This window comes from Salmo trutta, chromosome 7 (genome assembly GCF_901001165.1).
Source record: "Salmo trutta chromosome 7, fSalTru1.1, whole genome shotgun sequence".
Classification (NCBI taxonomy): domain Eukaryota; kingdom Metazoa; phylum Chordata; class Actinopteri; order Salmoniformes; family Salmonidae; genus Salmo; species Salmo trutta.
Window position 1 is genome coordinate 10,011,717 of NC_042963.1, and position 27,409 is coordinate 10,039,125.

General features: G+C 44.4%; 2 protein-coding genes and 1 non-coding gene across 8 annotated transcripts; 1 reads left to right on the forward strand and 2 right to left on the reverse strand.

Moving 5' to 3' along the window:
• LOC115196897 (C-C motif chemokine 3-like) lies at positions 1 to 1,291 on the forward strand. The gene is made up of 3 exons (XM_029757904.1): positions 1 to 270; positions 496 to 616; positions 807 to 1,291. The coding sequence occupies exons 1-3, from the start codon at positions 120 to 122 to the stop codon at positions 886 to 888; spliced, it is 354 nt and encodes a 117-aa protein (XP_029613764.1). The 5' UTR covers positions 1 to 119; the 3' UTR covers positions 889 to 1,291.
• Positions 1,287 to 27,042, reverse strand: LOC115196896 (septin-7). 6 transcript variants are annotated; one of them, XM_029757901.1, is made up of 14 exons: positions 26,732 to 27,042; positions 19,523 to 19,619; positions 11,813 to 11,919; positions 10,269 to 10,369; positions 9,957 to 10,091; positions 7,275 to 7,392; positions 7,102 to 7,194; positions 6,850 to 6,946; positions 6,302 to 6,313; positions 4,252 to 4,303; positions 4,003 to 4,131; positions 3,625 to 3,760; positions 3,329 to 3,474; positions 1,287 to 3,194 (listed from the first exon to the last, which is right to left on the reverse strand). In XM_029757901.1, exons 1-14 carry the CDS (start codon positions 26,768 to 26,770, stop codon positions 3,155 to 3,157), a joined length of 1,302 nt encoding a protein of 433 aa, XP_029613761.1. In that variant the 5' UTR covers positions 26,771 to 27,042; the 3' UTR covers positions 1,287 to 3,154. The 6 variants fall into 6 exon arrangements, with proteins under 6 accessions (XP_029613761.1, XP_029613760.1, XP_029613758.1 ...); XM_029757900.1 differs by having other exon boundaries at positions 19,523 to 19,622; positions 26,732 to 27,041; XM_029757898.1 differs by lacking the exon at positions 26,732 to 27,042 and adding an exon at positions 19,896 to 20,042 and having other exon boundaries at positions 19,523 to 19,622.
• On the reverse strand, positions 12,631 to 12,705 carry trnaa-ugc (transfer RNA alanine (anticodon UGC)). Its single transcript has one exon. It is a non-coding gene; the product is annotated as a tRNA-Ala (tRNA).
• Positions 27,043 to 27,409: the final 367 nt, after the last annotated feature.

Consider the following 27,409-nt stretch of genomic DNA (forward strand, 5'->3'; position numbering starts at 1 on the left):
AAGCTATGGGGGCGTAGGGACATTTTGAGATTGTAATGGTAGTTTGTAATGGCACCTACTCTTCAACGAAATATTAATATAACTCTGGAAGTTCCATTACGCATCTGGACAGTATTTATATGGGGAGATGTAACTCTTACGGACTCAGACTACAGAGGAACCAAGACATCAACAGAGCAAAAGCCAGACCTTCGACATCTCAAACCATCATGACTACCTGCTTGGCTCTTGGGTTATTGCTGCTGACAGTGTTCCACTCCTATGCTACCCGTAAGTTCATTACATTTTCAGAAGGATTGTGCATTAACAGAAGGATGTAACCCAAGTAGGTGCTTATATGCCCTCTTGATAGGGGCACTTGGATAAGTTATCCTTTTATGATCTTGATTATATACCTGTAAGATAGTCATGCTTATCTTGGGTTGATTGCCTCATGGCTTATGCTAGGAAATCGTCACAAGGATGTTCTAATTGACCCATCTTCTCCCCACACAGCTCTTGGACTGCAGGCAGCACCAGAAACCTGCTGTTTCAGCTTCCTCAAAATGAGAGTCCCCTACAATAAGATTGTCTCAATCCAGAAGACTCACATTGGCTGCCCCCTACCAGGATTTGTGTAAGTGTTTGTTCCTTTTCCACTGATGCCAGAGTCCAAGAGCACAAACGCTTAGTTTGAGGCCCTTGTATTGTCTCAATTATGGAAGACTAAAGAACTAGTGACTTTCACTGACTTGCAACAGTCATAAAAGGAATAGTACCCATCTGAATAGTACCCTTTTCTTTGTACCATTATTTCTCTACTACAGGGTCAAAACTGTCCAGGGGAAATTGATTTGCTTCCAGTCGAGTGAGTGGTGGGTACAGAAAGCCTTCAACCGGCTCAAGTAGCCAGCAGCTGTGGCCACAGGTAGAGGCATTGAGAGTTCCAGTCATCCTTGACAACCTCCTCATCATGACTCAAGCCTCACCAGCTCCATGAAGACTACTCTATCCTCGACATACAAGCAGAGACAGAGTTTTCATTTAGCTCACTGGATGGCACCAAACTTTTGGTTATCATCTTACCCCATGTTTTACTGCATATGTTCTCTTTACTATAAAAACTTTCAGAAGTATTTCCTATAACACTTAACAGTAAGAAAGTGACATGTTTATCACTTTGAATGCAGTAATAACTACTTTGTAATATATGTAATTTATATGAGTGTTAAGATGCACATGCACGCTATTGTGTTTTAATGTACTGTATGTGAGAATCCACTGCTTTAATAAAAGGAGAGGAAACATTTCACTTAAGCATAACCTTCTCATCTTTAATATTAATAATGTACAGTTAGAGAGAACAGATGATAATAACATGAAGAACAGAATAAAGCTGAAGAGTGTAGATATATAAAAAAAACAATAACAAAAACTCCTAAAGTTATGGCTACCTTCAACAATATTAGATAGGGGAGTGGTTAAAGAATGATTGAGGAAAAGTTTGTCTCAGACCTTAGCTCAAATGAGTCTTTAAGACTTCTCAGACCATGGACTAACTTCTGACTATTACAACTCAGAGACCTGCAACAAGAGACTAGTCCTGAGAAAGTATACAGTTGGCATAGAGTTATATTGTGTGTGTGAGTGTGGCTTGTGAAGGCAGTGTAGGTTGGGTCAGAGGTTGTCTTCTGGGGTTTGTGTTCAGTTGTGAAGTATATAACAATTTACAGTCAATTCCATTATGTATGTGAACCAGAAGAAAATTACAGGGGTTTTATGTGTGTTGTATTTATCTGTGCATTTTCTGTGTCCCTTTTGCATGTCTTCAAGTGCATCTTTTAAGATTCTAGAGGTTTGTAAAATCAAGACTACACTAAAATAATAATTGTTGAACCACTTAATGACCCTACTGGATTCAAGGGCTAGTTGTCCAACCATGCAAACATAATATATTCAAATAAAACTTGACGGACCTCAGAGAGGTAAGGGTTTAGAGGTGTCACACAATGTGTCTCAGTGTCAGACTCACCATGCGTTTGGGACAAACCCATGCATTTAGAGCTCTCGGTACAGTCTTCAGAACAGGGACGAGACAGAGAGGGGACAAGGGATAGATAGGGCTTTAGGTTCAGGGCTTTGACAAAATCCATCACTTCACAATATAAGACATTGCCATAATCACGGTTAACATTGTTTTAGACACCCATATGATTTGTGTAACATTATCTATATAATAGGGACATAATTATCTGCTTCAGTATCCAGAGAATGTTATGACACTGACAATGTTACTGTTTATACCGTTAAATGTGTCTTCTATTCATAAAATAGAAGACACAAACACATGGTTTACAGTTGTACACACCCAGGCACACAGGCACCCACACACAAGTACACACACATTTAAGATAGGTCACCCCCTTTCCTGAACCTGGCTTTTTCGTCTCGGCTTGGCTTTTCACTGTCATAATTCCAAACAATACTTTTCCTGTTTCTTGTACACTCCCACCTGACTCGAACCCTTAATAATCACCTACAAGTGTGTGTTTAACATGCACATGTCCCAGGAGTTCAGGGAATATCCGAGTGTACGTAATTGTGATTACACATGTCACAATGGAGTGTGCTTGTGAATGGTCTTGAGCGGCCTCTGCTGGAAGAAACAGGTGAGCTAGCTAGAGAACAGATTGTAGTACACTAGTATATAGGATGGCTATGCATGGTGCCTGCCATGTGTAAAACTCCAAAGATCGGAGGGACATCATTTCCTCCTTGTCAAGAATAGAAATAAAAGGTTTTGGCAGACCCCCAAAAGAGGGATGTGGCTGTGTGTGTGTGTGTGTGTGTATATATAGTGGTGTATGAGTGTGACATTGGGGTGTGTTGTTGTATGTACTGAACGAGATGCATGTGTGAGGTCCATGTATGACATGTACTGCATGTAAGAGAGGTTGGGATGGAATGCCTAAATAGTACACTAGGGCCAGCTAGCCCACTTTAGAATGTGCAAGCGTGAACACCCTCTTAGCCCTGAGCTAAGTGCAGTATGAACGCGGCTTATTTGCATGCGTGCATATGTGTGTGTATATGGTTTGAGGGTCATAGATTGTGTGAGCATCAAAAAGGATGTAAAAACGAGTTTGCAATATTTAATTGGAGGAATAGGTTCAACTTAAAATATTTTTCCTTTCTTTTTGTTCTTTTCCATGGTCCTGTAAAAAAAAAGGGTAAAAGGGAATTATTTAATATTTCAAAATTGCATTTCATTGAGAGAAATAGACAAAACATGCTATATGCTTGTCTGAGAGAATAAGAGCAAGGACAATGAAATATGTCAGCCACTCACTTAGAAGCATCAAGTTTCTGCTGCTCCAGTATACGTTGCTGTGCCTCCCAGTTTGACTTCTCTTCCTCATGGTGGCGCCTCTTCTCCTCCAGTTCCTTATACTGGACCTCCAAGTTCTTTTTCATCTGCTCGTGGCGTCGCTCCAGCTGAGAAGGGAGGCAAATGTGTTACTTGTGAATAAAACAGACACAGATACACACATCCAAACTTACTGAGGCTCTCTACCTCTCCTGTCCTTATGTCTCCCAATTGGTGTACACCCACACACACACACACACACACACACACACACACACCTCAGCCTCAGAGTCCTTCAGTTTCTGTTTCTTCTCCTTGACCTTCATCTCAAACACCTGCTCCATCTCTGTTTCCATCTTCTTCATCTTCATGACATGTTCCCTCCGCTCCTCCTCCATCTGGGCCAGGGGGCTCCTACAGGTCAAAGGTGATGGACCAAACATCAAGAATCACTAACAGTGACCAGTGATTAACAAAGCACATCCCAACTAATACAGTCTGGTCACTGTCACTTAACAACAGTATGACTCAAACGTCAGGTTAATCTATGAAATAAGCTTTACAGCATATTTTAGATTCTTTCTCAGTCTGTCTGATTACTATTGAACATATCAGATCTATGGTATTTCCTCTGATGATGAAGGTCTCTCTCCTACCTGGTCATTTGGTTCTTGGTCTTGCTTGTGTCCACTCCTCCATTGCAGGTTACGGCAGCAAGCTTTTTGCTGCGGTAGTTCTCATAGTGGACGTTGTTGGTCACATCCTTCAGATCTTGCATATGGGTCCTACAGGAGAGAATTGGGGAAGTTGGGTCTCAAATAATTATATCACTGTAAATACCGTGGTATAAATCACTGACAATAATAGATGAATAAAAGGATTGACATGCATCCTCTGTCTCTCACCTGATCAGCATGTTCCGTAAGACCGTGAAGTCACAGTGCTCACCGTTCTCCACTAAAACAGGAAGAGAGAGAGAGATGTCAGAGACCCACAGAGATTGATCTCATCGCCATCCATCATTATTGGGTACTGGTAGAATACACACCAGTTCCCAGAATTCCCGGTAACATTACAAAGGCTCTCGGATCAAAGGGACAATTTCTACTCACGGAGCCAAAAATCACTGGGTCGCTCAGCTAGTCTAGTGTACACTCTTATTACAGGTAGTTACCTGATGAGACTGTTAGGTAGTCAAACACACAGACACAGTCAACACACAAAGTCATTGGCCAAAAGGACCCGTGCTCAGACAGACTGTAAACAAGAATGTGTCTGCTCAGTGAACACAGACGTGGTTAAAACGATCACTAAGACAGAGACACATTTCACTGGACCACTGCTCAAAACACACATTCAGTAGTATACAGTACATAGAGTAGTCAACAGACAGACATGTCACAGACCAGACAGACCACTGCTCTAAGACATACGTTTCAGCTGATTAAACACACACATGGTTAAAAGATCACATGGGATTCTGGAAAAGGACCGCAGAGACACTGTGCTGCTGCTGAGGATTCCTTCTCTTTCCTGATCAAAACATGGCTCCTTTACTACATAGCTCCTCTCCCCAGGCCCCTTATCTGGGGCTAAGCCTAACGTGCATCACGCTGGCAGCTGTGGATCTCAGGAAGAGGAGGAGGACACCTTACCCGTGAGGTGCATGCATAGAGCCCCTGCTGTCACCTACCTGAGTGACTTCTGACGGGAGGGAGGAGAGGGCACACAGGAACCCAGGTCCTGCCCAGGTGACCCCTGTAACCCGTGTCTGTCCACCCTGACTGTCTACTGAACGAGGGGTTACATGAGGGGAGATGAGGGCTGGCAGGGCAGGCCAGCCTCAGTGATGGGACGGGAGTGGAGGAGGGTTTGGTTGAGGTGGGGGTCACAGGGTCATAGGGACACAACAAAGCAGGGTTGTAGCTCTAATGGAAAGACACGCCCTCGGCCGATTGGCTGAAAACTCCTGATGTACGCTGGACTGAATGGTTGTTGCCTCCTCACTGTTGTTTTCAGTGCTCTGCCGTTAAAACAAAGCAACATTGAGAGTAAGATCACTGCTATCACACGTGGTCTGCTGCCCATCAGGAGTTTTAAGCCCGAGTGCTTTAGCTAGTAATGGTCGTTAGATGATGATACCTGCATGGAGGTTTCCATTGAATGAGCCAAGAACAGAGAAAAATGTCTTATCCCATGACAAAGAACTTATTGTAAAATGTTCTATGAATCAATATGCAACGGAGTAGGTGTGATGGACCCCCTGTGTTAACTACAGGGAGGGAGTGTCAGCAAACAGCATCACGGTGCAAGGATTTAGAGCAACAGAGTGTATATACATAAGTGACTGTTCGTAGATAATGCATGCAAAATATGTATACATTCACATACTATGTTTACAAAAAGTTTGTGCAAATGTATCTCTTAAAAGTTCTACAATTGAGTGTTGACGAGTGGCCAAATGACGACTAAAACGAATAAAGGTAGATCATGCAGTTCTGGAAAAGGTATGACTTAATATAAAATGGTATACTTCAGGATTTTGGCAATGAGGCCCTTTATCTCGCATGTTAGTCGATACCAATAGACTTCCAGCCATTGTGCTAACGCTAGTTAGCGTTTGCTCACGAAACTAGCTCTAAATCCCTTCATACTGGACAGAGACACATAAAAATGGTAATCCACAAGCTCATCTGACTCTGGGGAAGTAGATAAAGGGCCTCATTGCCCAAATGCCAAAGTATCCCTTTAAGATAACCAGGTACTTCTAAACATGAGTTAGAGGGTGATGTCGCTCTATTCTAGGAGAAGCGTTAGCACTGAGAAGCCTATAGGTTCTTCAATTAGTAAGAGCTCCACTTTGGCCATCAACCTAATGTCGCAGCAACAAAAAGTGAAGAGGGGAGGAAGGCCTGAGGGAGAGGGGTATCAAATGTGAGAGATGGTTTTGTTTACCAAAAATGCCCTCTGTCAGTCATGGAAAAGAATAGACAGAAAGAAAAAAGAGAAAAGAAAGAATGAAAAAGTGAAAGACTGATACGGTCAACCACAGAGCAACACTTGAAAATGAAAAAAAAAAGTCTTTCAGGGAACTTAAAAACAAAAGAAAATCAAGCGGAGAACAACAACAACGATTCATTGTGGCCAAAGGTGAAAAAAAGGGTGACAAGGTCTCGCTCTCTGAAGTCCCTGGGGTGGTACAGTACAGTGTTCACTGCCAGAGAGACCATGATACCCTAGTAGAAGAACCCTGTCCCCCTTTTCCAGAATCCCTGTCAGAAACACTCTCTGGGGGGAGGGGGGGGAGGAATTCCCTGGGAGGCCATGCAGTTTCCCTACACTAGGTCTCCACACTTCCATGCTTCATCCACTTGCATGGCACAGTGAGTGACATTAATAAATAACATTCTCCAGAACAACAACCCACAGACAATACCATGCCACTGTCTCATCTCATCTCAGACAGAGAACAGAGAACCCAGCCAGGCCCATACTGAACCTACCTTCTGCCACGCCCCAGGGGTACTGACGACCTCTGACCTTCTTGCCGTTCACTTCAATCACCACGTTGCTGCCAACCACTGCCAGAGGCATCCGCTCCTGCCACACAGGGAGAGTGACAGTTAATCAGGGTACAGTATCGACAACCTATTAGATAACCAAACTGACAGGGGCAAAACAAAATGGCAGATGGGGACTAGTGTGGACTGATGCTAATGACCGTATCGGTCTCTCTCACTCTCATTGGACACTACCTTGATCTTCCGGATGAGCTTGCTGTCCTCATCGTCCTCGGTGTCAGGAAACTCATAGATCCTGATCTTGTGTTCTTGGATTTCCTTCATGATCTGAGTTGAAGGTAAAAATGACATGAGTAATTGCCATACACATGCGTTTGTGCAAACACAAATAATGAACACACACACACCTGTTTCTTGAACAGCTGGCATTCTTCAGGTGTCAGAGTGTCTGCCTTGGCGATGAGAGGGATCACGTTGACCTTGTCATGGAGACGCTTCATGAACTCGATGTCCAGGGGCTTCAGCCTTCAACGCATTTTACACAGTTAAAACATATGTTGAGGCTCTGTTGTTGCACAGTCAAAACAGATACACAGTCAGTCAGGCAAACACAGGCAGGCAGGGAAGGCTGACTTATGCTTTGATGTGACACGGTCCTGAATAATTCTCTGTAGTTGGTACACGTTCTGCTCAAACTGACGCAGTGCACTATGCCACCAGTGGCAAGAAAATACTGGAGGAACCAAAGGAACACTACATGACCCAAAGTATGTGGACACATGGTCGAACATCTCATTCCAAAATCATGAGCATTAACATGGAGTTGGTCCCCCCTTTGCTGTTATAACAGCCTCCACTCTTCTGGGAAGGCTTTCCACTAGATGTTGGAACATTGCTGCGGGGGCTTGCTTCCATTCAGCCACAAGAGCATTAGTGAGGTCGGGCGATTATGCCTGGCTCACAGTCAGCGTTCCAATTCATCCCAAAGGTGTTCAATGGGCTTGAGGTCAGGGCTCTGTGCAGGCCAGTCAAGTTCTTCCCCAAACTGTTGCCACAAAGTTGGAAGCACAGATTCGTCTAGAATGTCATTGTATGCTGTAGCATTAACATTTCCCTAAGGGGCCTAGTCTGAACCATGACAAACAGCCCCAGACCATTATTCCTCCTCCACCAAACTTTACAGTTGGCACTATGCATCAAGGCAGGTAGCGTTCTCCAGGAATGCGCCAAAACACAGATTCGTCCATCGGACTGCCAGATAGTGAAGCGTGATTCATCACTCCAGAGAACGCGTTTCCACTGCTCCAGAGTCCAATGGTGGCGAGCTTTACACCACTCCAGCTGACGTGTGGCATTGCGCATGGTGATCTTAGGCTTGTGTGTGGCCACTCGGCCATGGAAGCCCATTTCATGAAGCTCCAGACGAACAGTTCTTTTGCTGACGTTGCTTCCAGAGGCAGTTTGGAACTCGGTAGTGAGTGTTGCAAACGAGGGCAGATTATTTTTACACGCTACGCACTTCATCGGTCCCGTTCTGTGAGCTTGTGTGGCCTAACACTTTGCGGCTGAGCCGTTGTTGCTCTTAAGACTTTTTTTTTTTTCACTTCACAATAACATCACTTAAAGGCAGCTCAGCAGGGCAGAAATTTGACGAACTGACTTGTTGGAAAGGTGGCATCTTATGGCGGTGCCACATTGAAAGTCACTGAGCTCTTCAGTAAGGCCAATGTTTGTCTATGGAGATCGCATGGCGGTGTGCTCGATTTTATACACCTGTCAGCAACGGGTGTGGCTGAAATAGCCGAATCCCCTAATTTGAAGGGGTGTCCACATACTTTTGTATATATAGTGAATTTTTCTGTCTTTTCTTCAGTCAGTGACCACTAACAATTATGTCATGGTGGGAACATGAGGGATTCTCTTTGTTATTCTCTCTGTGATGTTCTCACTCTGGTTGATGAGGGAGTAGGTGGACAAAGGGGCTCTTCTTCTCTGTGGCCTGAGAGAGAGTTCTGTCCAGGGACTGAGGGGAGAGCTGGAGGGGGCAAAGCACTAAGGGTAATGGGGGTGGGGAGGGCTGTGTATTCCAGGAATATACAGATACAGAGCAACAGACCCGCTGTTACAGGTCACAGGAGTAAAGGGGGCATATGAAGTGTGGGGAAAGCGACAGAGACAGACCTGGCAGAGGAGGAAGGTCATGTTCTGAATTTCTCTCCACATTATCAGAGGCAAGGACTGACATGATTTCTGATCTCTTAATGCATTACCTTGTGTCGGTCTAACAACGGACATTTTCCTGATCTTATATAATGTCACAACCACGTCAGTGTCCATAGTCCTCCTTATATGGCTACATATAATTACAGCAACCATTTGACTGGTTAAAATGTGTAGGATTGGATAGATCCTAACACAAAAAGTGGGCCTAGCTGATTTGCTACGGAGGCTATCTACGGAGGCGTTTTTCTAAGCTGAAAATAAAGCATCCCATTCCCAGGGATTCTGAGCTCAGGGGCTCCTCAGTGAGCTGCCTCCTCCTGATTGGCTGGCTCAGTGATGGTGAGAGCGCTTCCATCTCATCCTCGGTCTAGTGGGTGTTATGCAACCTTGTAGGTCACAACATTGGCAGCCTACATCTCTCTCTGTCTCGCTTCCCACTCACATATGTGAACTCACGCATGCACCTACACTCCACTCATACATTCATGTTCACGTCCGGGCTCGCATACATAGGCAAGCAGAGATAATCGATAAAGGTGCGCACACACACACATGCGCGCGATCAAAAGCATAACGTCATGACTTATACAACACAGAGTTAATGCACATGGAAAGACATGGCCACTCAACTCAGAAGCAGCATAGAGAACAATTTTTATAATTACAGTACACATACTGTATAGCAACATTTGTTATAATTTAAAATGTGTTTCAGCTCATACGAGTCTCTTTATGAGACAAGGTGGGTAGCATCGGCTTCATATATTTAGCCATCAAAAAGTTTATACTATACTTCCTACGACATCAATGTAGTACTGGTACATGATCACAAAGGGACTGTTCCCCCAAGGTCTGTCAGTACTCACCCGTGGCCAGAGGGGGCGATGAAGTACAGGCAGCAGTGGACCCTGTTGTCAGGCATCAGTCGCCGGTTCACCCTGGACTCTGCATTCAGGAAGTCCTCACACTTACTGTCAATGAAGTTAATGACAGGCTGCCAGCTGAGAGGGGGGATGAGAGAGCGGTGAGAAAGAGAGAGAAAAATAGGAAAAAAATGTTGTTTACCTCTACATTTAGGCTCTCAGTGACGCAGAGAGAATATTGCATAGTGTCACACTCCCACACAACAAACTCCACCATATCTTTCATACATGCTCACATTCACTCCCAATACTCACCAGTTACTATTGTCCACTGCATCTCCAAACCCTGGTGTATCGACGATGGTGAGAGTGAGCTGGACACCTCCTTCCTTCACCAGAACCTTGGACTGCTCCACCTGCAAAACAGCACCACAGTGGCTCTAAAACATAACTCCATTTCATCTCTCAGCTCCCCCATACACTACGGCTCATCTATAGCTTAATCATGTTAGTCCTGGGGGGGAAAATGGCAGCTGTGACAGTGATATGGTGCTGGTACATTTTTCACAGTTTAGGAGACAAATGCAAAATTCACTTCCCGCTGTTGTTTGTTTCAGTTGCTTTCTGTTCGGCTGCTGCATACTTTCACAAGGGTAGTTATTTTGGGTTGACCTCTTTCAGTCTCTCTAAACACACAAATTATTTTCCTTTGCAAAACACTTTAGTTTAGATGCACATTCTTTTCTAGCAGGGCATATATCAAGCACTCAAAATACTTTCGGAAGAGAGTGTGTGTGTGTGTCTGCATATCTGCTTTTAAATCCGTTTCAGTGAAAGAGAAACAAAAAAAACAAAAAATGTACACCCATCAATTGAGTGAAATTTGAGTAGACAGAATGTGACCATTTGACAGACATAAGAGATTGTTCTGGAATATAAATACTCTCCTCCTCCCCCCCTCAGCCCACGGCAGCCGCATCAGACAGCCGCACAGAGCACACGGCCCAAGTCTACCCCTCTACATTTACACTGTGGCTTTGGCCTACCCCAACAGCTCCATTTCTAAAAACATTGGACGCACTCTTCAATGGAGTACCAAACACATCCGCAGGAACCACGGGGACCCCAGAGACACAACCAGGAATCTTAGGCCTCAACAAATCTGAAAAACAACTTACGTCGATCTACATTCAAAATGAAGTCACACGTTTTCTTGTGAACAAGGTCATTTCTTGAAAACAGCTTTGCAAAAGTGTGGTTCCAATTCAGGAAATGATGACTCACAATGGTTACTAACTCCCACCTCAGTGTTCTCAGTGTGATGGAGATAAAACCCCAAATATAGCAGCCAAACACTGCCCTGGTGTGTGTGCCTTTGTATATACATCACAAAGACAGAAAGCCGAGGCCCAGGATGCCTCCGAGATGGGAGTCTTGTGTTTGGTGGGAAAGTCACCGCTGGGTGTTGTTTCATGGGAACATTCCTAACCCCCTACTGACCCCAAGAGGAACCAGAGCCCCCGAGTCCAACTCTCCCCCTTCTTGTCCCCATCCTAAAGAGGCCCCAAATCTCCCCAAACACCCTTAACTAAAAAAAACTGAAATCTGCACCCATGAATTGAACTAGCCCCCCCCCAGCCTCTTCATCTGTCCCTCTTCTGTTTATCAAGGACATATAAGGACAAACCACTATGGGCTCCATCTCTGGCTGCTGGTGCTCTGGGTGCGCTGCCTCTGGCCTGGCTGCTGTGACCATCCAGTGGTTATTGGGTTTGTTTGTATTGGCCTGAGAGCTCTGTGCTCTTTGGCCTTTGCTTGTGTTGCACTTCCACATGTGGAGGAAAGGGGATGTAGGCTACCTGCACAGTCTTCTTGATCCGTAGGGATGGGCCAGGGTAATCCTTGGAGTACAGGTCAGTCAGGAAGAGGGAGTTGATGAGCGTGGATTTCCCCAATCCAGACTCACCTATGGGAGGAGATCTGACGTCAGTTACATCATTGTCACAATGAGGAATTCAGCATATAGCTTTTATCTGGCTATGCAGTATGCATACACCAAAATACTCATGCATACACACACCCTACAGTGGCATAGTCACAGTCAAGGGTTTGAAGGTCATTTCTGTCCCGGGTAATTGCAGCACAGGAAATAAAGCTGATTCATTGTCTCATTGGGAAAGGTCAAAAGCCTATCTGCCAGAAAGTAAGCTTTAAGTCCGAGTTAATGAAACATTTATTCTCTCTCTCACTAATCGTTCTTACCCTCTCTTCCCACCCTGACATTAAAATCATTCAGTATGTTGTTAGTTTGACTATATGATCTTATTAGTTTACAGAGGATAAAACACACACACAGCTTCCATCTCCCACACAAGTTAGTGTGATTAATGAGTGACCATATCCAGAGCTTGGGAGTGACTGCTCTAGGAGGGTCAAGGGTGGGTTGCCTGGCATGCTCCAGCAGGACCACCACACCAGCAGCAGAGCAACAGCAGCATTACCACCACTGTCCCAGCAGGGGGCACCCCACCGCCTTGCTTTCAATCATTCCCAACACTCCCACATCAACCCCATACTCATTTACATTTTACATTTTTTTACATTTTAGTCATTTAGCAGACGCTCTTATCCAGAGCGACTTACAGTAATGAATGCATACATTTTTTTTTCTCGTACTGGCCCCCCGTGGGAATCGAACCCACAACCCTGGCGTTGCAAACACCATGCTCTACCAACTGAGCCACAGGGAGGCTCATGTCAAGTTTCCATCAGATTTACCTCAGTGTTTCACCCAAAAGGCTCATACTTGCTTTGACTTGGGGCCAATACCAGGCCACTGGTACTTTTCAGCTTGCATTTACATAACAATGGCTAACTATGAACTTTAAACTCGGGCTCCCGAGTGGCGCAGCGGTCTAAGGCACTGCATGCTAGAGGCGTCACTACAGAGCCTGGTTCGATTCCAGGCTGTATCACAACCGGCCGTGATTGTGAGTCCCATAGGGCGGCGCACAATTGGCCCAGCGTCATCCGTGTTTGGCCGTCATTGTGAATAACAACGTGTTCTTAACTGACTTGCCTAGTTAAACAAAGGTTCCATAAAAACACCTCACAAAGCAACTGTCTTGATGATGCAGAGGTTGTTGATTCCATTTGCCCCAAGTCTTTAGTGTCACACTCCTGATGGAAACACATTTCCTGATGTTGATTTGTGGGGTTGCATGTGTTCCGCTCTGCATGCAACCAAAGCAGTCATTATGATGACTCCGTGGAGTCCCTGATAATCGTCTGGTTGTCCTGGCCAGTTGTCACATCCTCAGATTTCAGACAGTCTCTCTTAACCGTCCCCCCTCACACGGACCCTCCCTTTGTGGTGTAGACTGTGGGGCAGCTCACCTCTGGCTGACAGACAGCACTAGATCACAGGTTCCCCCCTGCCCCCTTCAAAACACACTGTTTAACCAGGAGATAAGATACACCAAACCCACCTACTGTCTGCTGGGTACACCTGTCAGCACCCGGCCTGTGCTGGAGGAGGTCACCCAAACTAGGAGGGGGGAGGATAGAGGGGCAGGCAGGCACCTCCTACGCTACTCTGGGGGAATAGGTGGAGGGCAACAGAGGGTCAGGGGCATGTATCTAAAGGAGAGCAGACAGTGCCTGCAGATTACTCTGGAGCTTGATAGCAGTTATGAAGGCATTTTAATGGAAGCCAGTCATACACATCATCTTCCCACCCATCTCTGTGGCCATAAAACCTGGCACTGGGATCTCCTGTTTCTCTCTGCCTTTCACGCATGCAAAATGGATCGACAAGTCCCAGATAGAGAGAGGCCCTGTTCCGAGTCGGGCTCCTGGGACACTGATCTGCGTTTTGGGTTGAACTAGACACTGGGGAGGACAGAATTAGGATCGGAGTTCACTGGATTAGGAAAAAAAAAAACACAGGACACTTTAAATAACTATCTTGCAGAAATACAATATGAACTCTGTTGTAATCCTGGTATAAAATATAGCTGAATAGCTTTTCTCTCTGGTTCCTAGACTAGAGCATCCTCGTCCTTTGTTAGTTTGACTGCTGATGTTGGCTAGAAAAACAAATGAAGGGAAATTAATAACTAAATACTGACACGTGGACAAGAAAGGACAATCAATCACAGCGTGATAACTGTCCATATATCTATTATCCTTTATACAGTAGGCCCATCACCACCACAAAGAACCAGACCCATTTTAGGTGACTCAAGGTCACCTTACCTACCATCTAAAATCCAACCCCCAGCTCATCTTCCCTCCATCCCCCTCCTGCAGTCCTGGATCAAATTACACCCCCTGGCCCCTCTTTCTCACCAAACACTCCACCTCAGCTGCACAACAGACCAGCCAGAACACAGGAAACTAACCAAATACCATAGAGCTGCTCCAGAGAAGATGCAAGCCAAATTACAGCTCATGTCCTGCGTAGTGTACTCAACTTAGAAGAACCACTGACCTTGGAGTTCATGGTAACTCATCGTGGTCAAAATCACAGGACAGCAACAGTCGACATAGCACATACAGTTAGTTGTGACAGTGGCCGTTCTGTGGTGCAAACTAGCCGACAGAGTCGCCAATGATAGTCTCTCTGCAGTAGTTACCCCACCCCCGGAGGGCAAGTCCAACCCAATTAGCCTTCCTCTCAGTGTTAATTAAATATTGGTCCGCATGATCTCTGGAAACGCACTCTCCATAAATAGACCCTGTCCGTGACGACCCAAAGCTGCATAGATGGATGGCTGGCTGGGAGACCCGCCCCTTACTTCCCCTCTTTCATAATGGGAACATTGTGAGGGGGACAGAGAGGGAGAGACCAAGAGGCAGGTGAAGAGAAAAAAAAACTGACTGGGAGGGAAGGGAAGTACAGTACTGAAGTACAGTAACTGCAGTTAGAGAGCGAGACAGATTGACAGGGCTATGGGTACAGACATACACACAGGACACGTTTCCCAGGAGATTCCTAACATTCCAGGCTTCTCTCTCTCCTCCCTCTTCCTGTCAACATACTAATGCCCAACCAAAATGAAACCTGGGGTAGCAGCTGGCCCCACACATCCTGACAGGCCCCTTTTACACTACCCTGCTTAGCCCAGCCAGACCCCTTGTTCCTCTCCTCATCACCCCACATAAATGGGCTCCTGGTGCTTCTGGTCTGTACGCCTGTAGCTCTTTTCCACTGACAAACACAGAGCTCTCCTCCCCTAACTAACAGACATGTGGGCCTGAATCAGTGGGAAATGAGACATCTGGTCCACATGCACTAATGTCTATATGAGGAGAGAGGGAAAGAAGGGAGAGAGGGGGGAAGGGAGGAGAAAGAGAGAGAGTGTGTGTGTGTGTGTGTGTGTGTGTGTGTGTGTGTGTGAGGAAATGTGAGAAGGGATGTTTAAGTGGGTCAGATAAGCTCTATCAATCAGGAGATGGGATGGCTGCAGTAGGGTCAAAGGGTCATCTGATAAAGATCTGCAACTCACACACAAACACACCTCAACTACTATACGGCGGAAGATAAAGAGGATGATATAGCATAGTGTTTCTGGTGTAAGGCTATATGAGATACTCTGGTAGGCTTACAGATGGACTAGCTACTCCACCGTCTATTATAAGATCTGGTCTGTATAGTCGATGTGAGTCAGTTTCCCAAGATTTTTGTGAGAGAGCGGGTAATCTATAAAAGATTCACTTTGAACCCCTGAGTCTAAACAGAAACTGACAGAATCAGCACGAGTGAGGTCATACAGGACATGTGCACACTGCATTATACAGCAGCAGCAGCTCCCCCCACACAGAGTCACCCACACACCCTGAAGCAGTCCAACGGATCTCACACAAACTAAGGCGCTGCTGCTGTGTCTCATGTGAAATACATTTCCTTTTTCTTAGTGGCTCATCTTGTTGCAATGTGATGACATTTCCTTCACCTGGAAAATCTGTGTGTGAAAACATCCTTTCTTTTCGTGGTTCTATGCTTTTGAGGTAATGCCATCTAATTAGTCAGTGAACAAGAGTTGGTAGATAACAGTAAGCAGACGAACCAGAGGAAACCAATAGGTGAAAGTAAACTGCCATAGAATAGGGCAGGGATTATCAACTAGATCCAGCCGCGGCAGATTTTGTTCTTGAGTGGATGGTCAGGGGGCCAGAACATAATTACAAATAATTTGTAGACTACAAATTGACCGCAAGAAGCACAAACAGATATAATATTTGACTAAAACAGAATAAATTCAAACCTTGCTTATATGCAATCACTTCTCTCTTTTGCGCTGGAATACTCAAGAACAGATTCCCAAAACTAAAATGACTTGGAGCTGATTTCCTGGTGTTTTTACAGTCTTTTATGTCTAACAATAAAACCAAAATGTACTCAGAAAACTTGAGGGGCCAAATAAAGACACACGTGGGCCGCCAGTTGGGAAACCCTGGAATAGGGATGGGATAGTGGTAGGGGAGTATGAATGGGTAGTAGGTAGGGCTGCAAGATATGGGCAACAAATGTAATTGTAATTCTTTTGACCAAATATTGCGATTGGACTTGCGATATAAACTGAGTGTACAAAACATTAGGAACATGACAAACTGACCAGGTGAAAGTGATTATCCCCTGATTTAGAGGGGTTGGGTTAAATGTAGAAGACACATTTCAGTTGAAGGCATTCAGTTGTACAACTGACTAGGTATTCCCCCCCCCCCCTTTAAAATAATGATTTTTAAGCCGTGAGACAATTAAGACATGGATTGTGTATGTGTGCCATTCAGAGGGTGAATGGGCAAGACAAAAGACTGAAGTGCCTTTGAACGGGGTATGGTAGAAGGCTCAACAGTTTCCTGCGTGTATAAAGAATGGGTCACCACTCAAAGAACATCCAGCCAACTTGAAACAACTGTGGGAAGCATTGGAGTCAACGAAGGCCAGCATCCCTGTTGAACACTTGACACCTTGTAGAGTCCATGCCTTGACAAATTGAGGCTGTTCTGAGGGCAAAAGGGGGTGCAACTCTATATTAGGAATGTTTTGTACAGTCAGTGTAGATCAAAACACTTGGGTGAACTGAATCATAGAAATAGAATGAGAAGAAGCAAAGCATTTGACCGAACAGAACAAGCTTATAGTGAATCTAACAAATGAGAAACTGTGCTGCTTGAGGGCTCCCGAGTGGCACAGCGGTCTAAGGCACTGCAGCTCAGTGCAAGAGGTGTCACTACAGTCCCTGGTTCAAATCCAGGCCATATCACATCTGGCCGTGATTGGGAGTCCCATAGGGTGGCGCACAGTTGGCCCAGCGTCGACCGGGGTAGGCCGTCATTGTAAATAAGAATTTGTTCTTAACCGACTTGCCTAGTTAAATAAAGGTTCAATTTGAGTGACTGGGCGGGGCTTGGTGTGTGTGGGGAAGGAGCTGCAAGAGGAGGAGAGAGATGACAAACGGAGTCAACTCTAAAGAACGGATGTCACATGTGGCTAAGTGGCATTTCAAAATATTCCATGCAATATGGATCTCTTGCGATATGGATATTGCACGTGTCAATATTGAGATTTCAATGTGAATTATATTAATTGTGCATCCCTGGTAGTAGGGGAGATGTGGGCCAAGCCTTCAGCCTCAGTGAATGTAAGAAAACTACAGTTAATCCCCCTGCCAGGTCAGCAGCAAAGCCTGTCAGACCATCTTATCAGAACTCATACACACAACATGAAGAAAGGGAGACAGACAGCATGGCTGACAGGAGAGAACAGAACAGAGACTGGGATCTACTATTGGCACTGACTGTGAGTAAAGAGAAGCTCAAGCTCCAAGTGTTGTAAATTCTTAAGTCTTGTGAGGTGAATTGGAACAGTAGTCTGTTTAGCCTCTACTTTGTTCCTGTAGTATATCATGGATTTGGACGACCTGCTTTGTAGGCTCTCTCCAATCTTTCCCAAGTTCAGTACAGAAATTCTGCCAGCTGGCCAAAAGTCCAGGAAACAGGTTTTTTCCATTCCAGAATTTTGGAGGGAAAAAATTGTCCCAAGCCAAAGTCCTGTGGCGTCAGTCTCACAGAGTGACATTGGAACAGTGGAGACACTTCCAAGTGACCGGGCTCTAACAGGCGAGCGGATTCCCAAAAAGAGCCCCAGCCTGTCAAAACAGTGAACCCAGCTGGCTTCCATTACAGGCCAATCTCCTCATGACTCCAGCTATAGCTCGCTCTACTGGCCCTGAGCCTGGGAGTGCGTTCTCTGACTCTCTAGAACTCTCACAGAGAGAGGGGGCCTGTCTGTCTGTCAGAGCTGGAATGGATGAGATTGCTCCAGAAGTCTTTAACTTTTTTTATGAGTGTCTGGTAGAGTTTCACAATAGTAGTGTCTTAAAGTATAAAAGCTATACCGTGTGAGTGTGTGTCTGTGTGAGTGTCTCATCTTTGTGTTCGAGGCACTGTTGTGTTTGTTCTCGCTTCCACACTTCACATTTGTTATGTGTAATGTTTGGCTCAGCTGGGGTTGGAGATAAAAGGAAAGAAAGGCCCATATGTAACAAGGCTGATCTCCAATCCTGTTGACATTGAATTCTGCCACTCTCCCTCTGGCACATGCAGCCCTTTCACAGTGTTACTTTACCAAACAGGAAACCCAAACCAGAGGGAGATATTCTGTATGTGGGACATGTCATGCTGGTTGGCTGAGAGAAAGAGAGAGAGTGAGTGTGTGTGTCGCAAGGAAGCACAAGAGTGCACAGTTGGCATACATAAGACAAAAACAAAAATATCCAGTCTTGATTCCCATGGAAGGCAGCCCTTACATCAGTGAAGTATGATCAATACTGTATTTCCTCACATCAATCGCCTCATGCAGAGTAACAATTCAATAAACATGTGATTGTGGTCTGTGAGTGTGTGTGTGTGTGCATGTATAACCAACCAGCTCTCACAGTCTCACTGAAGAATCAGAAGTTTGTACATTAACGTCAAATTTCGAAGGTTACGTTTAGGCAGGTTAAGTTATATACATCAAAAACAAGTGCCTAGCACTGGGATAGAACACACGACCCTCAGAACAGTCCACAAAGCAAAACCCAAGCCTACATGATTCTAATAGCGTTCACCATTGCCCCTAGTGGCCGGTTTTGAAGTAATCGCCTGACGTCCTGTTTACCTGGACGGATGTCTACTTTCGCAGTGGATCTTGAGCGACCTGGCTGGTATAACCAATCACTCCTCCACTCTCATCTAATCTCCTTATAGCCACCAGATTCCATTCCAAGTTCATTGGAATTCTGTGGTTCAATAATTCTTAAATGCACTCAGTTTACCAATTCACAGAGCTAGAGTTAAAAAAGTAATGAACAAATTCACTGAAACTGTGACATTTTACTTGAATTCCATGCAGAGAAATAGGAAACACACATTGATCCATACAATGCATTCAAACCAAATATGGAACCTCAAATGACATGCTTCATGTTCCTTTTTCACAGACAGACACATATAGACAGACAAATTAACCTGACCAGGGAGACCCACACATAAAAAGAGAAGCAGACAAAGTGACTCACCAACAACCATTAGTGTGAACTCAAAGCCCCTCTTCACTGACTTCCTGTACACCTGGTTGGGGAGGTTGGCGAACCCCACGTACCCCTCCAGATTCCTCTGCTGGAAGAAAACACACAGAGTTACTCTGGAATCTCCTGGGGTGAGAAAAGCACTTCTGCGTACACAGACACACAGAGAGACAAAGAGCTGGTTTTAGAGGCCATGATTAGCATTTCTCTGGCCTGGAGTGACAAAGCACCTTTGAAAGAGTGGGGTAAAACGGGAACAGGGTTATGGGTTTGAGGTGAGTAAAATTACATTAAAAAAAAAAATAGGTAGAAAAGGAGAGGAAGGGGGTAAGGTAGTCTAACTGATCCTCCTGTGTTTATTTACGAGTCGCATCATATCCATCATATCCATCATCTGAGAGACGTCGTCATGGAGACAGTGGATCTCACACCAGATGACAGCCAACGCGTTCCCAAGTTGTGTGTTGTCCTTCTCTTGAGTACCGTATTTCTCCATTCCTCCCTCTGCCTGCTCTAATCTCATCCTCTCTCTCTCCCAGCGCGTTGTCACTCATGCTGCACAAGGCAAACAATTGATCACTGCTCGCCCCTGTTCACAGGACCTCTCATGCGTGTCCCAATGGACAACACAGGGGTAGAAAAGGGGCCACACTAGTCACTCCCACACAACACCTCAGTCAGACACCGTCTACCACCCTGAAAACGTGTCCTCTCATTCCTATAGTAACAAGGAGAGTCAGGAGACACACAACAAGGCTGCTTTGGGAGCAAACACATTGTTGTGGCTTGTCGGAGGTGTACAGGCAATTGCCCTAAATGCTTCCATTTGAGGAAAGGAGTTAGTGGAGTATTAACCCATAAAGCTCTACGACAGTCTTTGTGTATCCTATTCCACATGTCAAGCTTCATTAACCAACCCCACACCGATCAGAAGCTGGTAGATTTGAGTGGATTTAAGCCTTAACCCTGATTGAATATGTAATAACAATTGTGTTGTTATAGGCTGTGATAACAAATGTGTTATTACACATACAATGACAAATTAAATCCTAAGACTCTTTGCCCCCAAACTGTTTTTTGACAACAAGACTAAGGGGCAGATGGGAAACCTTCCTCACCGTCCTCTTCTGTATTTTAAGACATTCAGTGTGACAGTGCAATCACTGTGCTAGAAAATAATGATAACAGGTCAATGGAGAAAATCAGGGCACATCCTGTCAAAGAGAAGTGGCTTATAAAACCAGATAATCCATAGTAGCAGGGACAAAAACACCTAGGCTATTTTGACCATCAAATAGGCCCTATAGCAAAGCCCATATCCATCTCTGCCTACCTACAGTGGCCAGAAAAAGTATGTGTACCCTTTGGAATTACCTGGATTTTTGCATAGATCAAAATTTGATCTGATCTTCATCTAAGTCACAACAATAGACAGTGTGCTTAAACTAATTACACACAAATTGTACTTCTTGTCTATATTGAATAGATCATTTAAACATTCACAGTGTAGGTTGGAAAAAGTATGTGAACCCCTAGGCTAATGACTTCTCCAAAAGCTAATTGGAGTCAGGAGTCAGCTAACCTGGAGTCCAATCAATGAGATATGTTGGTTAGAGCTGCCTTGCCCTATAAAATGCTCACAAAATTTGAGTTTGCTATTCACAAGAAGCATTACATGACGTGAACCACTCCTCAAACAAAAGAGATCTCAGAAGACCTAAGATTAAGAATTGTTGACTTGCATAAAGCTGGAAAGGGTTACAAAAGTATCTCTAAAAGCCTTGATGTTCATCAGTCCATGGTAAGACAAATTGTCTATAAACGGAGAAAGTTCAGCACTGTTGCTACTCTACCTAGGAGTGGCCTTCCTGCAAAGATGACTGCAAAAGCACAGTGCAGAATGCTCAATGAGGTTAAGAAGAATCCTAGAGTGTCAGCTAAAGACTTACAGAAATCTCTGGAACATGCTAACGTCTGTTTACGAGTCTACGATACGTAAAACACTGAACAAGAATGGTCTTCATGGGAGGACACCACGGAAGAAGCCACTGCTGTCCAAAAAAAAACATTGCTGCACGTCTGAATTTGGCAAAAGAGCACCTGGATGTTCCACAGCGCTACTGGCAAAATATTCTGTGGACAGATGAAACTACAGTTGAGCTGTTTGGAAGGAACACACAACACTATGTGTGGAGAAAAAAAAAGCACAGCACACCAACATCAAAACCTCATCCCAACTGTAAAACCTCATCCCAACAGTTTTGTAAAGAGGAATGGTCCAAAATTCCTCCTGACCGTTGTGCAGGTCTGATAACCAAATGTTTTCTTTAGTTGCGTGAGGTTATCGCTGCCAAAGGAGGGTCAACCAGTTATTAAATCCAAGGGTTCACATAATTTTCCCACACTGCACTGTGAATATTGAACACACCGTGTAAACAAAGACATAAAAACGTGTAATTGTTTGTGTGTTATTAGTTTAAGCAGACTGTGTTTGTTTATTGTTGTGACCTAGATGAAGATCAGATCAAATTTTATGACCAATTTATGCAGAAATCCAGGTATTTCCAAAGAATTCACATACTTTTTCTTACCACTGTATAGCATGTTCCTTCAGGGAAAATGGGACATTCATGTAATCAGGTCTGTGCATCTGCATGTGACAGTGGTGTAATCACCCACAGCACCCTACATCTACAGTGAGGGAAAAAAGTATTTGATCCCCTGCTGATTTTGTACGGTTTGCCCACTGACAAAGAAATGATCAGGCTATAATTTTAATGGTAGGTTTATTTGAACAGTGAGAGACAGAATAACAACAACAAAAAATCCTGAAAAACGCATGTCATAAATGTTATAAATTCATTTGCATTTTAATGAAGGAAATAAGTATTTGACCCCCCTCTCAATCAGAAAGATTTCTGGCTCCCAGGTGTCTGTTATACAGGTAACGAGCTGAGATTAGGAGCACACTCTAAAAGGGAGTGCTCCTAATCTCAGTTTGTTACCTGTATAAAAGACACCTGTCCACAGAAGCAATCAATCAATCAGATTCCAAACTCTCCACCATGGCCAAGACTAAAGAGCTCTCCAAGGATGTCAGGGACAAGATTGTAGACCTACACAAGGCTGGAATGGGTTACAAGACCATCGCCAAGCAGCTTGGTGAGAAGGTGACAACAGTTGGTGCGATTATTCGCAAATGGAAGAAACACAAAACTGTCAATCTCCCTCGGCCTGGGGCTCCATGCAAGATCTCACCTGGTAGAGTTGCAATGATCATGAGAACGGTGAGGAATCAGCCCAGAACTACACGGGAGGATCTTGTCAATGATCTCAAGGCAGCTGGGACCATTGTCACCAAGAAAACAATTGGTAACACACTACGCCGTGAAGGACTGAAATCCTGCAGCGCCCGCAAGGTCCCCCTGCTCAAGAAAGCACATATACATGCCCGTCTGAAGTTTGACAATGAACATCTGAATGATTCAGAGGACAACTGGGTGAAAGTGTTGTGGTCAGATGAGACCAAAATGGAGCTCTTTGGCATCAACTCAACTCGCCGTGTTTGGAGGAGGAGGAATGCTGACTATGACCCCAAGAACACCATCCCCACCGCCAAACATGGAGGTGGAAACATTATGCTTTGGGGGTGTTTTTCTGCTAAGGGGACAGGACAACTTCACCGCATCAAAGGGACGATGGACGGGGCCATGTACCGTCAAATCTTGGGTGAGAACCTCCTTCCCTCAGCCAGGGCATTGAAAATGGGTCGTGGATGGGTATTTCAGCATGTCAATGACCCAAAACACACAGCCAAGGCAACAAAGGACTGGCTCAAGAAGAAGCACATTAAGGTCCTGGAGTGGCCTAGCCAGTCTCCAGACCTTATACCCATAGAAAATCTGTGGAGGGAGCTGAAGGTTCAAGTTGCCAAACGTCAGCCTCGAAACCTTAATGACTTGGAGAAGATCTGCAAAGAGGAGTGGGACAAAATTCAAATTCCCTTCCATCGGGTGGCTGATGAAATATGTTGGCATGACTGCCATATTACATTTCCATCCCAAAGCCCTTGCTTGGAAGTGTACTTTGCCAGACTGCCAAGAACCTTGCCCTCATCCAGGCCAAAGTGGCGAGACACGGTAGTGATGAAACCATAGGCCTTGTTGATCTCTGCACCACACAGGATGTTCTTGCCAGCATACTTGGGGTCCACATGTACGCTGCGGCATTTGTATGGGCTTCAGGCAGAAGTCTTCACGCTTTTTGATGCATTTCAGAACTGCAGTTTCCTCTGCTAGGAGCAACAGTGAAGTGGGCAGGGCGGATTTATTCTCTTACATCTGCAAGCAGAGTCTGAACATTAGACAGGATGACATTGTCTCCCTCAATCCGTGCAATGGCTACTGCTATAGGTTTCAGGAGTTTCAAGCAGCTTACCACTCTCTCCCAAATACATCATCCAGGAGGATCCTCTTGGTAGGGCTGTCCATGTCGGCAGACTGTGATATGGCCATTTCTTGGAGAGACCCCTTCCCCTCCAGGAGACTGTCAAATTATGACAACACCACCCCAACGGGTGTTGCTGGGCAGCTTCAATGTGGGGGCTCTTAATCTTCTCACTTTGCTTAGTGAGGTAGTTTGCCTCACATACCTAACCATTTCCTTGGCTCTCTTGTAGAATGTATCCATTGTTTTCAGTGTCATGATGTCTGTGAGGAGCAGATTCAATACATGAGCAGCACAGCCAATGGGTGTGATCTCAGGGTAGGACACCACCTTAGACCAAGCAGCCTTCATGTTCGCAGCATTGTCTGTCACCAGTGCAAATACCTTCTGTGGTCCAAGGTCCAAGGTCATTGATGACTGCCTTCAGCTCATCTGCAAATGTAAAATGTAGAGACCGGTGTGTCTGTTGTCCCTTGTGTCTGTGCTCTTGTAGAATACTGGTTGAGGGGTGGAGAGGATGTAGTTAATTATTCCTTGCCCACAAACATTCAACCACCCATCAGAGATGATTGCAATTCAGTCTGCTTTCTCTGACTTGCTTGACCTTCACTTGAACTCTGTTGAACTCAACATCCAGCAAATGAGTAGATAAAGCATGTCTGGTTGGAGGGGTGGCTAGGCGAAGAACATTCAGAAATCTCTTCCAATACACATTGCCTGTGTGCATCAGAGGTGAACCAGTTGCATACACAGCTCGAGCAAGATATTCATCAGAATTTATCTGACTAAATTCCTCCATTGAGTCAAAAAAGCGTTTTATTCCAGGATCATGAGCTGTTGCTATTTATAAGGTGTCTGATTCATCATTTTCACCTCGAATAGAAGTAGAGAGACTTTTGTCAGAGGTTGCTTCTTGTGAGCGCTGAGGGAACGTTATGCACTTGGCCAGATGATTCTGCATCTTTGTTGCATTCTTCACATATGATTTGGCACAGTATTTGCAAATGTACACTGCTTTTCCCTCTACATTAGCTGCAGTGAAATGTCTTCACACATCAGATAGTGCCCGTGGCATTTTCCGGGAAAATAATTAGTAAAAAAACAAAAACAATTCCTTAAATAGTTAAGCAGTTAGATTAATCAACTCCTTCGTTAGATAAATGTTTTAAAATGAAACATGTATGGAAACAGGTGAATTAACACTCCTCAGTTAGCAGGCTCAAGCAAGCTAAAACCCACATGGTAGCAAAAACTAACTAGCAGAAATTGTTAACAAGTTAGAAATGATTTAAACACACTTTGCTGTAGGCTACCATTTACTAGTAAACAAAAACAACATATGTCATACAAAATATATTCACCCAACCCAGTATTGTAATAACTTACCAGAAAGCATTTAGTCCTTGGCTCAGACAGTGTAGTAGTGTGGGCTCAATAGCATCTCATTAGTGTGCAAGATCTTGAGAATCAGCTGTACATGTGATGGAAGAATGCACTGTGCATGCAGAGGGTTGAAATTCCATTGAATTGGGGATAGTTTAACCAAAATATGCCACAATACCTAGAATTGCCTTATGTGTATCCCACAAAAAAAGGTTGACTGTTATAAGCTAACTTTTTTGATGATTTTAATTAAAATTCTCCAAATTCCTGGGCTTAACTTCTCATGGAAAATTTCCGAAAAATGTCTGAAATTTACCGGAAAGTTTCCGACCCTTTGCAACCCTGGTGGCAATCAAGAGTTTTTCCAATTTACACACGTACATTGTTGGTGGAAAATAACATGTCCAAGCAAAAGGTCACATACATAAAGGGTTCATATCAATCCAATATTGATATCTTGCTGTTGTTTACAGTTCACTATGTGTACAAGCACATAGTGATTTTAAATGGGCCCAAAGCAATTTCCATACTCCCTCCCTACCCATGCTGGGTTATATAACTTTGCTGTGATGTAATCTCAGCTCTCTCATCACCTGGGGTTAACACGTAACAGATGGTAGAAGCTAGAATTATTGGGGACCTTTTGAAGAGGGACTGATGTAGGTATAAATACATGTGTATGAGACAGAAAGAGAGAGACAGAGAGAGAGAATGAGAAGAGAGAGATCCGAGGACTGTGAATAAAGATGTGGGTGTGTGGTGCAGAATGAAAAGCACACCAGGGTTAGCTGGATGACAGCAACTGCATTCGGATTCTCTGTTTGCCAATGCATATGTGTCAAGTGATCACGTTTTTCTGCATTCTAATACAATAATGAACTGAACATGTTTAATCAATATTTGACTAAGACCAAATATTTTTTTATAGACTATGCCTATAATGACATTATCAAAGACTACATAATAGCCTTCATCACGGGCGCAAATAAATAAAAAAAAAACAAGGCATGGAAACCAAAAAATTAATGGAAACATCTTATAAATTCCCCCGTGGATTCTCAAACGCGCATAAGTATGCATGTCCATTCCTCTCCACGACCGGGCGCGGAACCCTTCTCTTCTTGTCAATTATACGCGAGAATGGAGTGGAATTAACCCGTACTCTGGCTGAGAGCTAGATGAAATCAGCATTTTTGGTCACATTCCTCTTTCTCTTATAGTATTGCCATGGACCATAATGGAGTTCTACCGTTGGAGACAACGTCGGTTGCATAAAGTCATTGGTTTCAATTAATTCATGGAAATGTTTAAATCCAGTTCACACGAGACAGAGTATCAACATTGATTTAATGTGATCAGAATAACACTTACTGCAATGCTGGCAACTGTAGATTCTGGTCGTTCGATCATTGTAGTACTAGCGTGACACCACCCACCCAGGAGCCGAATAAATCAGGCATACAAAAAAATAACAAAACTACGAAACAAAAGCGTTAGAGACGCTGCTTTCAAAAAGACACGTCCTATTCAGGCAATTTGACGTCTTTATGTAGCAGCAGAACCCTAATGCCTCTAAACGGGCCCAAAATAATGAAATTGGGTAGGTGGTATCGACATACCACTAGTAAAGCATCATGAACAGCAGAAGGGAATTTTTTTTCTCCAAGCTACAAATCTCAAAAGGCGATTGTGTCCCCCTTCGGAACTGCATGCCTATTGGCTAAAGACATCTAAAATGGTGATGTCAGACAAGATCCGACAGCCTACCGAATTCCATTGGTTCTAAAGGTGAACTGCCTGCATTGTGGCGAACCGAGCCTTTTACCTCGAATCTTTTACGAATGCCTTGGACGTACAAACCAAAAATGCGCTGTTGGATTTGTATATTTCACAGGTCAAATATCGCATACATGTGTGCTTCTTCTTAGGATTCTCAACAGGATGATCAAGAAACAGAAACATACATACATTCATTCATCCCACATTGTCTTTTGACCGTACACGGTCTAGTTGCGCTCTCTTGTGGCTGTGCAGTTGAAGCAGCGGTAT

What these genes read in the sequence shown, in the direction of transcription:
- LOC115196897 (XM_029757904.1), top strand. Translation starts at nt 120, where the DNA reads ATGGGGAGATGTAACTCTTACGGACTCAGACTACAGAGGAACCAAGAC. An exon ending in GTTCCACTCCTATGCTACCC is followed by an intron (nt 271 to 495) that starts GTAAGTTCATTA and finishes CTCCCCACACAG; the next exon opens with CTCTTGGACTGCAGGCAGCA. An exon ending in TGCCCCCTACCAGGATTTGT is followed by an intron (nt 617 to 806) that starts GTAAGTGTTTGT and finishes TCTCTACTACAG; the next exon opens with GGTCAAAACTGTCCAGGGGA.
- LOC115196896 (XM_029757898.1), bottom strand. Translation starts at nt 20,027, where the DNA reads ATGGAGAAATACGGTACTCAAGAGAAGGACAACACACAACTTGGGAAC. An exon ending in GGATCAAGAAGACTGTGCAG is followed by an intron (nt 10,370 to 11,812) that starts GTAGCCTACATC and finishes GCTGTTTTGCAG; the next exon opens with GTGGAGCAGTCCAAGGTTCT. An exon ending in ATCGCCCCCTCTGGCCACGG is followed by an intron (nt 7,393 to 9,956) that starts GTGAGTACTGAC and finishes AATGCGTTGAAG; the next exon opens with GCTGAAGCCCCTGGACATCG.